Raw genomic sequence first — 11,799 nt, forward strand, 5'->3', positions numbered from 1 at the left:
CTATAACTGGTTGAGCGCTGGGCTGCAATCCCGGGACGCCGGTGAGGTTCCCACGTGGCGCGCAGACCTCTCCTGCTGCCCCACTGCGCCCCTCAGCAGGAGGAGAGCTGTTCAGGACTGCCTGTTCTGTTTCCCACTCTGGCTCTGGTGAATTCTCTCACCCTCCTGAACGTCTGACTGTACCCAATGCTTGTACAAATAAATAAATAAATCTTTAAAAAAAAAATCTTCTAAAACTGGGAGCAGTTTTTACTGTGCATTTTCTTCTCTCAACTCTTATGCTGCACATTTCTCTTGCAACACTTCAGTTTTTTAATTGACATAACATTGGTTTACAATGTTATATACAATTAAGAAGTACAGGATCATCCCCTTCAGTTGTAATTACCACACCCACCACCAAAACCCCCCACTGCTCCACCACAATCTTTGCTTTCTTTTCTCCCCTTCCCCCTAGTAGCCTCAATTACACAATCAAATTTCTTTGATTTTTTTTTATTTGACTTTACCCGACCCTTTGTTTCTCTATATTCCACATATAAGTGATATCATCTGATATTTGTCATTCCCCTTCTGACTTATTTTGCTCAGCATAATCCCCTCCAGTTCCATTCATGTTGCAAATGGCAAGTTTTGTTTTGTTTTTTCCACTTATCCTTTAGTAAAGATTTTTGCTTCCAGGTCTTACCTCTCCATTATTGGAAAAACATTCATCTTCTTAAGGCTGGTATAGCCTAGATTAGAGCTTTATAAAATGGAGGGTGTGATCCATTAGTGGGTTAAGAACTCAATTTAGTGGGTCATAGTCAGCATTTCTCTGTAACAAAATTTCATGCTATTCAACAACCTAGCTACAGAATTTGAAATGATGTCTACCAAATAATTTAAAAAATCTAAATGTCCATTATGCTTCCACTTCAGGTATAAACTACCTGATAAATCACATTCTAAAGATATAATTAACAGTTCAGGTGACAAGAGCCATTTCACAAAGTACAGCCCAGTCAACAGCCAAATGAATACTACAGATAATAAGTACTAGAGAGACCTGGGGAAGGATAGTCCATTCTAGGCCAGGTCAGGTTGCTCTAGGGAGCTGAGTTTAAGCAGGATTCAATAAGGCCTGGATCAGAAAAGAAAAAAGGAGAAAGGAACAATGGTGCTGGATGGTCTGGACTGAGGAAGAACAGAGGGACTGAAGAGGCTATTGCAACAGTGAAGCATGAAACTATAGGGCCTGTACAAGGAAGTGACCCTGGGAATGTAAATGAAGGAACAGAAACTAGCAAGAACTCATGAAAATGTCTCAGTGATTGATAGGATTTTGGCATGAAGGTGAGAGAATCATATGCTTGCAAGGTTTTCTATCCAGGAGAGTAGAACCTTTAACAGCTACATAAAAAAAAAAAAAAAAATGAAAGGAATTTAAGAAGGGAGTATAATGTAGTAATACAGTATTTGTTATCAAAGTTCAACTTGCTCTGAACACCTATAACTCTGAGTAGCACTGAGGTGTCTACAGGAGAGATTCTAAGTGGTATAAGCAAAATCCTATTCTTTTTTTTTTAAAGATTTATTTATTTATACAAGAGCTGGGGCACAGTCAGAGGCACAGAAGGGTGAGAGAATTCACCAGAGAGAGCAGGGAGCAGAACAGGAAGACGGACCAAAGACAGTGCTGAGGAGAGCAGCAGGCGAGACAGGAGAGGTCTGCCGCACCATGTGGGAATCTCCCTGGCTGGCCGGGAATCGAACCAGCACTGCAGAGGCTGCGGACAGCTTCACAGTGCAGCACTCAACCCACTGTGCCACCAGGGAGGCCCAAAATCCTATTCTTTAGGCACACACTACCTAGAAGAAACAAGATGGATACTCCGCTAATTCTTAAAATACTGAAATACTTCCATACCAGTTGGCAATGTGTGATGCCTTCTCCCTTCTATGCCCACCTACCCTTTTGCCCCTCTACCTGTAAAAGACTAGCCCACAGCACTGGAAGAGGCCTCTGCTCTATGACCAGCTTCTGTTTTGACTGGGCAGTGTCCATGCTAGATTGGTAATACTAAGCAAAATATTATAAAAGCAAATGTTCACAGTATTTAGAAAAGGGAATAATTACATCAGCCTGGTCCAGTGGAACTCATTCATACAGCTGTTGCGGGCACACCCTGAGGATATACTAATGGATAGAACCCCAGCTATAGCCCAGGTTGCTCACAATTTAACAAAGACACAAACACATAAAGAAATCACTGCAGTCAAAATAGTAGTACAGAAGCAGCTATACAGTATAACAGGAGGCTCAAAGGGACCAGCAGGCAATTACCTGGGCTATGGAGCAGAAGCAAAGCTATCCTTTAAAGTTGCACAGAGAAGACAATGCAAGACCTGAGCAGTGAAGAATGAACAGGAGTTTGTCAGGCAGAGAAAGAAGATAAACCAATCCAATCAGAGAGAAACCAGCACTATACAAGTCGCATCCCAGCTTAATGTGTACAAAACAATGTGTAATGCCTGGCATAGAGTAACAATAATAAGTAACATTATACCATAAATCTTAAGAGTTTTTTCCTAGCAGATTTACTTCTCTAGTAATTTTAAAGATTGATCCGAAAATTCATGTGCATCACCTAAGCCTACCTGGGGTTGGGGTGGGGTGGTAAAGATATCCTGGGATACATGGGGCCAGTCAGTTTGGAAGTTTAAAATGAAGCACGTGAGAGGCCTCCCTTGTGGCTTAGTTTCAGCGCTATAACACTATCACTGCTGTGGCCTGAGTTCAATCCCCAGCCAGAGAGCTAGCCCATATATGGCTCAGCAGATCTCTCTTGTCTTGCCTGTTGCTCCCCTCAGCAGTGTATTTATCTGCCTGTTCTGCTCCCCACTCTGTCTCTGGTGAATCCTCTCACCCTGCGCCCTCCTACCCTGCACCTCAGGCCTACACTCCAGGTCACCTGTGCATAAATAAATAAATAAATCTTTAAAAGAAAAGAAAATGAAGCAAATGAAAGCTTACAAGTCAACTAAAGTTGCCTGCACTTGTTAGATGTGTGTAAGCAATGAGGGGGGAGGACAATGAATGAAGTAAAGTATGATTTAAAAAAAACAAGAAACAAAAGAACAGAAGACCGCGTTATGTTTCTAATTAACAAAGAAGACCTTCCTGGAGGGAGATCTTTGTTAAGAGAAGGGTACAAGCGTGCATTAAACAGGCCAGTCACCTTGAAGATCAAAGAAGTACATATTTAAAAAGCTGAATCTCTGCAGGAAGGTCAAAAGGAAAAAGTAAATGTATGTATACACTTGGCTGGCGTGTGTAGTGAAGAAAGAAATCACCTGGAAAACAGACACTACAGATACATGACTACAAATTCAAATTAATAAAAGGGTTTGGCATTGTTAGAGAATTTGACCTTGAAACCCTCTTCTGGAAATCCTTCAATACCATGATCCATACTTTGAGGAAATTAACACTGTAGCTCCTCAGTCAACACCCAGTGCACCATGTTATGCTCACATTCTTAGAGAGAGACCAAAGCACCAGAGGTATGTGAAGAACAGCAGCAGGCTTTTCTACACCTTGCCTTAAGTCAAGCATTTGTGTGTCACGTTTTCAATGTTAGGACATGTCATTCCATCAGCTCAGCTTTGCATGTGAAGAGTTTGGTGCTGTGGCTCCTACACCCACAGAGAAATGAGAGCCACGGTCACTGCTCTTGAGATCACAAAAAGTTCAGTTAATATTAACCCCCTACTATTTTAAAGTGTGGAAATTTTCTAGAAATTAGACTAAATAAAAAGGCAAACAAAAGGCTCACTTTGGCCTGCACTGGCTGTACCAGTCATGTCACTTAAAACCAATTGTTCAAGGGGAAGGAAGCATACAATGCCATGGAGAAGGAAGTCATTACCACTACTCTGAAATTATTGTAGGAGTTACTCCTCAAAGGAAGAGGCTATCAGTTCAGGAAGTGATGGGGCTTCCGACAGTTTTAAAGGACAGTGTCTGCAGCGTGACCTATGGTTCAAACTGCATAAAAATAAAAATTCACTGACAAATGATAACAAGTACTTCCTCACTTTCCTATCTGCTAAATTAGACCCATTGTTTGGGATGTAATTCCTTAAAGTAGGTCATTAAATCACAATGATGCTAGCCAAACATGCTTTGTCATACACCATCAGGAAAACATAAAAAATGCCAATGTGTGCCAAGGCTTAAACACACACACACACACACACACACACACACACACACACAAACGCTTCTGCACTAATAAAATTTAACCAATACCAAGGGCATCTTCCAAAACTTTTGTATTTTTTTTTCTTCCTGAAAATCATAAATGTTCTGTTATAGAGTGGAAAGAGAAGGGAATGTGAAGACATAGCTGAGGTTGAGTGTGAGCGCTATCTTCTATTAGAGCCATTTGAACTTGAACAAGTTACTTCAAATCTTTGGGCTTCTTTTCCTGCATGGAAAATGAAAAATTATCTATTCCAGAGAGGTCTTGGATTGATAAAGTTGGATAATACATGTGTGCAGTGACCAAGAGCCTGCAGGAAGTGAGGGCTTAATGTAGTACTAAAATATTTTGCATCAGCAAAAGCAACAAGACAGAGATTTAGTAACAGTGAGTGCCTCTCACTGTTATGACGTGGTTTGGTATGTGATATGGTTGCTTTTGACTTTCTATTCACCAGTCACCAGTGATGACAGTCTTATAAAACTTTAGTACACATTCATCATTGTATTAATTATGGTACTCTGAGGAAAGGTATATATTATATAAATATAACATGATTGCTTTGGACACCTTATTTATTAAGAATATTAAAATAATCTGTGGCATCACTATTGTTATTTTATAGGCTGAAAGTTATAAATCCAATTCACAAGGGACTACTTATTTCCTCTTATATGGCAGAATAAATATAATTATATAATCATGGTTCAAACAGCCAGACTTCTCATAAAAGTAATTAAACAAATTAGCTTAAATTTTCATCTTAATATCCTTTGAAATTATTTAACAGAAGACTAGTACTATTAATTCTTAAAACTGTGTTTAAACATGAGACCAGTATTCAGGTTTCCTTCTCCCTGCCCCCTCGCACAGGCCCTCCCCAGGTACAAAAATCTTTGATCCTCCCAAGTGGTAGTTAATTTCTCTCTCAAACCTTTCCCACCACTGGGCCTTGCAGCTGGAATAGTTATTCTCCTGTTCCTAGTTTTCCCTCACTTTTCCCCAAATCACTATCTTTAAGTACTATGTTATCAACCTGTAACATTCCACTCTCCCTCGTGATACAATCATCTACTGACTCCTGATTCATTTTCCTCATTCCTTGGAGATTTTAGCTCTTTGTTCACTGGCACTCCAACAAAAATCTTTTCATAATTCTTGGTGATTTTAATATCCTGGCCCCTTAATCCCTTTTTCTCATCTTCTCTAATTACTTTGACCTCCACATACCTTGTCAAACCCCCGGATCGTTGTCATTTCCACTGTTAGAAAGTAATGTTCAAGGGCCTCCCCTGGTGGCGCAGCAGTTGAGCGCTGGGCTGTGAAGCTGCCCGCAGCCTCTACAGCGCCGGTTCAATCCCCGGCCACTGGCGAGGGTCCTACATGGTACAGCAGACCTCTCCTGTTGCGCCTGCTGCTCCACTCAGCAGTGTATTTCGTCAGTCTGCCTGTTCTGTTCTCTGCTCTGGCTCTGGTGAATTCTCTCACCCTCCCGCGCTTCTGACTGTACCCAGTGCTTGTATAAATAACTAAATCTTAAAAAAAAAAAAAAAAAAAAGAAAAGAAAGAAAGTAACGTTCAAAAACAAAAGGAGAGGTTTTGTGTTCCCTGCCCCACCTAATGAGGGATGGAACTGAGCAGCCACGTGAAGATGCAGAATCTTGCAGGACAGATTCCTGCAGAGACAAGGAAAACTTGCAGGAGACACATGGAGTAGCAAGGCTTGCTTGCTTCTCAGCTTTGGGCTTGCGCCAGGGACTTGGAGGACATGAAGACACTGGGATGAGATGTGGGTGAGAGACACGGGAGAGGCTGACAATGGGAGCCGTTACCTTGATTTTTTTTTTAAAAAATTTTTATTAATCTTTTTTCTTACATCATTATAGTCCCCATAGTTCTCCCACCAACTTATCACCTGTGAACTATCACCATATTCCCTTATGTTCTTCCCTCACCTGTTTTGCTGCCTCTCCCACCCCTTCCTCTGCTACATGCCTCAACTGTATGCTCAGCTTGCTAGTTTTGATTTTTTCTTGACCTTTTGTTTGATTTCTCTATATTCCACATATGAAAACATACAGTATTTATCTTTTTCCTTCTAACTAACTTTGGCTAGCATTATCCCTTCCACTTCAATCCATGTACTACAAATGGCATTAGTTTGTATTTTTTGATCACTGAGTAATATTTCATTGAAAAAAAATGGGCATGGGGCCTCCCCGGTGGTGCAGCGGTTGAGCGCTGGGTTGCGAAGCTGCCCGCAGCCTCTGCAGCGCGGGTTCAATCCCCGGCTGCTCCCCGGCCACCAGAGGAGGGTCCCACATGGCGCGCAGACCTCTCCTGCCGCCTGCTGCTCCCCTCAGCAGTGTACTTCGGTCCTTCTGCCTGCTCTGCTCCCCGCTCTGGCTCTGGTGAATTCTCTCACCCTCCCGCGCTTCTGACTGTACCCAGTGCTTGTATAAATAAATAAAAATAAATCTTTTTTAAAAAAAAATGGGCAAAAGAACTAAAAAGACACTTCTCCAATGAAGAAAGGCAAATGGCCAACAGGCATATGAAAAAATGTTCCACATCACTGGTTATCAGGGAAATATAAATCAAAACCACAATGAGATACTACTTCACTCTGTAAGAATGGCCCACATCAAAAAAAAAAAAAAAACTGGCAACAACAAATGCTGGAGAGGATGTGGAGATAAAGGAACTCTCACACTGCTGGTGGAAATGTAAATTGCTCCAGTCACTACAGAAAGGTATGTGGAGCTTCCTCAAAACACTAAAAATGGAGCTATCATATGATCTAGTAATTCCACTCCTAGGAACCTACCCAAAGGACACAAAATCACTAATTCTAAAAGAAACCTGCACTCTTATGTTTATTGCAGCACTATTTACAATAGCTAAGATATGGACACAACCTAAGTACCCCAAAAGAGTTGAATGGGTCAAAAAGTTGTGGTGTATTTATACAATGGACTATTACTCAGCTGTTACCTTGATTTGTTCTTTAATTTTGCTCCTTTTGTCCCAGACTTGCTGGCCCTTCTACCCGTTCCCCATGGTTCCCCACCAAAAAGTGACTTAGACTTGTGGCACATTTTCCAGCCTCGGCAGCCATGCTTTGAGCCAAACTCATTTGGCCAGGATGGGTAACTTGGGGAGTTTCATTGGGAAACTATATCCTTTCTCTTCTTCCCTCTCTATACACAAAATTCTAATAAAGTTATTTTCTTTCTTTTTTTTAAAGATTTATTTTTTTTTATACAATAGCTGGAGTACAGGCCAGAGGCGTGGGAGGGTGAGAGGATTCACCAGAGACAGAGTGGGGAACAGAACAGGCAGACTGAGAAATACACTGCTGAGGGGAGCAGCAGGCAAGACAGGAGAGGTCTACCACGCCATGTGGGAATCTCCCTGCCGGGCCGGGAATCAAGCCCATGCTGCAGAGGCTGCGGACAGCGCCACAGCGCTGTGCTCAACCTGCTGCACCACCGGGAAGGCCCTAATAAAGTTATTTTCTATTAGAGATCTCACACACTAAGAATATGCTTTGTCTTTATGCAGTAGAAGGCAGATGGTGAAAGTTGGGATCCCAGGGTACCTCTCAGTTTGCATGTTAATAGCACCATACCCTCAGTTTCAAGCATTGTACTTCCTCTTAGCTTTCCAGCTCATCCCTCTACTACTATGATTTCCTAATCCTTCAATCTCACATATTCTCCCTTCTCACTGTTCCTTACCCTATCCTCACTTCCCTCCTTACTAGGCTTAAATCCTATGGCCTATCAGCCTAATTACTTCCTTGTCAATATACCTCACCCTGCATGTCTCTCCCTCTCTGTTTTACACATTTGGCAAAAGAGAATTCCTGATTAAAAAGAAGTCTTCACCAATTCTACACCCATATTCAAGAAACTAAGTAAGACCACACCATGTGGTCTTACCAACAAGCATGAAACTTCAAAGTTGCCCTGCAATCAAACTCTACTTCCCTAATCCATTTGCTTTCCTTTTCTGGTAGTGGAGAGTATTAGCAGCCTCTGTCTCCTCCTCATTGTCCTCGTCCCCTTCCTACTAATCTCTCCCTCAGGCACATCATGCCAATGATATTGGCTTTGCAGTTGCTCCCACCAGGCACATATATACTTCAGGGATTTGGTACTTGTTCTTCACCAAGCTTTGAACATATGTACATGCACTTTCCCCAGTGCTATTATTAGGCACTTAATAAAACTGAGTAAAGGAAGTTGGAAACACTGTCCGTTTGCTTTTCTATTTTGACCTTTCCATTCAGGTTTCTTTGGAAATGCCTCATGCTGTGGCCAAGCACGAGGCATCAAGTCTATCTTAAACTTCTAAGCTCAAACTTCAGAACTATAACAATGTTAATCCCCACATAATCTTGACATACTCCTACAACTTGCTTTATAAGCATGGGCTACATATATGATCAGTCTTATGGAGAATAGGGAAGGTAAAAATTCTTAATAAAAGGGCTATACACCCCAAATTTCAAACTATATTACAATGTTACAGTAATCAAAACAGTATGGTATTGACACAAAAATAAGCATTTAGTCCAACAGACTAGAGCCCAGAAATAAACCCATGCATAGATGGTCAATTAATACAAAGGAATCAAGAATATACAATGGGGAAAGGATAGTCTTTTAAATAAATGGTGTTGGGGGCCTCCCTGGTGATGCAAGGGGTTAAGATGCAACCTATGAAGCTGTCCACAACCACTGCAGCATGAGTTCGATCCCTGGCCGGCCACATGGCGCAGCAGACCTCTCCTGACTCACAGAATACTATGGTATACTCGCAGTATACTCTCAGTATACTTCCTCAGCAGTATACTTAGGTCAATCTGCCTGTTCTGTTCGCCACTCTGTCTCTGGTGAATCCTCTCACCCCCCTGCATCTCTGGCCTGTACCCCAGTTCTTGTATGCATAAATAAATAAATCTTTAAAAATAAATAAATAAATGGTGTTGGGAATATTTAAATAGCTACATAGAAAGAATAAAAGGGGCCCCTATCTTGCACATACATAAAAATTAAATGGAAATGGGATAAAGATTAAATGTAAGACATGAAACCACAAAACTTTTAAACAAAAACATAGATGATATGCTTGTTAACATCAGTCAACAGTTTTTTTGGCAATAACTTTTTGGATCTGACACGGAAAAGCAAAGGCAACAAAAGCAAAAATAAACAAATAGAGCTAAAAAACTCTATGTAGCAAAGAAAATTGTCAAAAAAGAAAAAAAAAGAAAAAGAAAGCTACTGAATGGGACAAAGAATTTGTAAATCATATATATAGGGTTTAATATTCAAAATAGATAAAGAATTCATAGAATTCAATAGCAAAAAAAAATATGATTTAAAAATGGTGAGAGAGTGAATGGACACTTTTCCAAAGAAAACATACCAAAGGCCAAAATGTATATTAAAAGATGCTAATCATCACTAATTATTAAGGAATTGCAAATCAAAAAAATCAGATATAACTTCACACTCAATAGTATGGTCAAAAAGATAAGAGTAACTAGAGTTGGTGAAAATGTGGAGTAAAGGAACCCTTGTATACTGCTGGTAGGAATGTAAAATGGTACAGCCATTGTGGAAAGAGTATGAAGCTTCTTCAACAAAACTAAAAAAGAACTATCACATGATCCAGCAATTCCACTTCTCAAATTTACTGCATGAAACTTCAAAGTTGCCCTGCAATCAAACTCTACTTCCCTAATCCATTTACTTTCCTTCTCTGGTAGTGGAGAGTATTAGCAGCCTGTCCCCTCCTCATTGTCATCGTCCCCTTCCTACTAATCTCTCCCTCAGGCACAACCTGCCAGTGATATTGGCTTTGCAGTTGCTCCCACCAGGCACAGGGATTTGGTGCTTGCTCTTCACCTTGAATACATGTGGATTGGTCCATGGTATTTACTCAAGGAAAATAAAAACACTAACTCTAAACATGCATCTCCATTTCACTGCAGTATTATTTATAATAATCAAGATAAGGAAATAACCTGTGTCCATCAATAGATACACAGTTATTTATATATACATATTTTATAAGAGTATGAAACCATTAACGCAAAGAACTACAATGTTTATGAGCAGCATTATTTACAATAACGAGTGCTTGGAAATGACCTAAATGTCCATCAACAGATGACTGGATCATGAAGATGTGGTAATGGAATACTATTCAGCCATGAGGAAAGATGAAATGCAGTCCTTTTCAGCAAATGGAGGAAGTTTAAGAGAATCCTGTGTAGTGAAGTCAAACAACAACAACAAACATTGGACATTATATATACATGTGTGTATATGTGTGTGCATATATGTACATACATATATACAGCAAACTATTTTAAAAAGTATAGTACTTTAACAAAAACTAGTGGACGTCAATCAGTAACAAGAGGGGTAAGAGGAGGTAGGTGGGGGGGAAGGGAAAGGCAATAAGGAACATGAATCTCAACAGCCGTCATGACAAAAAAAAAAGTAACTGCACATGATATTAACTAGACTTTCTGTGTCACCTGGTAATACATACAAATAACAAATCACTGTACACCTAAACTAATACAAAATATGCCAAATACACTGCCGTTATTTAAGAGGCTACAAAATCAGCTTTGCGCTGAGCATAACAGACTGGCATTTAGTCTGAAAAAATATTAGTAATTCTCTAATAAGACACTGGAAACTGATATTTAGGACATGCTCTCGGGCAAAGGATGACTGTTCCACGAGTAGTGCCCAGGGTCGGCATTAAACAAATTCCAACTTGGGGGGAGGTAGAAGGCATTTGGATTAGGGTCCCCCCCCCACCAACGCACAAAGGGCTCAAATGACTGTTGAGGGCGATCAAGGGCGTGTATGCCGGGCCAGGACTGATAATAAACTATTGATAATGGGAAGAGGGATTTAAACAGGACCGGGACTTGGGGCCACCTTGGAAAAGTGTAAGCTAGAGACTGTCCAGGTCCTAGGGAGTCAGAAGTTCGGGGTGAGCTCTTGCGCCCGGAGCCCCGTCGGTTGGTCGTGGGGCGCGAAGCCCCCGCCTTCCCCTCCAGTTCCACCCGCCGCCCTCACCTTCTGCTGGAAGTAGTGAATCGAGTACTTCTTGGATCCATCGTGGAGGGAACCGAAGCCAGTTGACAGGTGCAGGCTGTTGAGGGCCCTCAGGGCCGGCGACACGGAGATGGCGGCCCCGGGGGTCAGGGAGACCAGGAGCAGGAGGGCGCAGGGCCCCATCGCTGGGCTGGAACAGAAGGAGCAGAGGCGCGCGGCCGCGCAGGTCGCACGAGGGGCCCCGCCCAGCACCGCAGGCTCCGCCCCGGGGGCCCGGCCTCCGCCCTCCACTGTACCGCGCGGTCCACACTCGCAGCCCCGCCCACCACCGCAGGCTCCGCCCCGGAGGCCCGGCCTCCGCCCCCCACTGTACCCCGCGGTCCACACTCGCAGCCTCGCCCAGCAACGCAGGCTCCGCCCCGGGGGCCCGGCCTCCGCCCCCCACCGTATCCCGCGGTCCA

The 11,799-nt window shown here is 42.2% G+C and overlaps 1 protein-coding gene across 4 annotated transcripts in view; it reads right to left on the reverse strand.

The window, feature by feature from the left end:
• PRCP (prolylcarboxypeptidase) overlaps window positions 1-11,799 on the reverse strand; it is a 137,195-nt gene that overhangs the window by 123,207 nt on the left and 2,189 nt on the right. For 3 of the 4 annotated variants that reach the window (XM_037523048.2, XM_037523050.2, XM_037523049.2), the window contains exon 2: window positions 11,360-11,528. In XM_037523048.2, coding sequence (XP_037378945.1) covers window positions 11,360-11,528 — 169 coding nt within the window. Of the gene's footprint in view, window positions 1-11,359; window positions 11,529-11,783; window positions 11,789-11,799 lie in introns of those variants that run through there. The other variant, XM_054699567.1, reaches the window with a different exon arrangement.

The sequence above is a fragment of the Talpa occidentalis genome, unplaced genomic scaffold (assembly GCF_014898055.3).
Source record: "Talpa occidentalis isolate TD23 unplaced genomic scaffold, MPIMG_talOcc4v2.1 talOcc4.3, whole genome shotgun sequence".
NCBI lineage: Eukaryota > Metazoa > Chordata > Mammalia > Eulipotyphla > Talpidae > Talpa > Talpa occidentalis.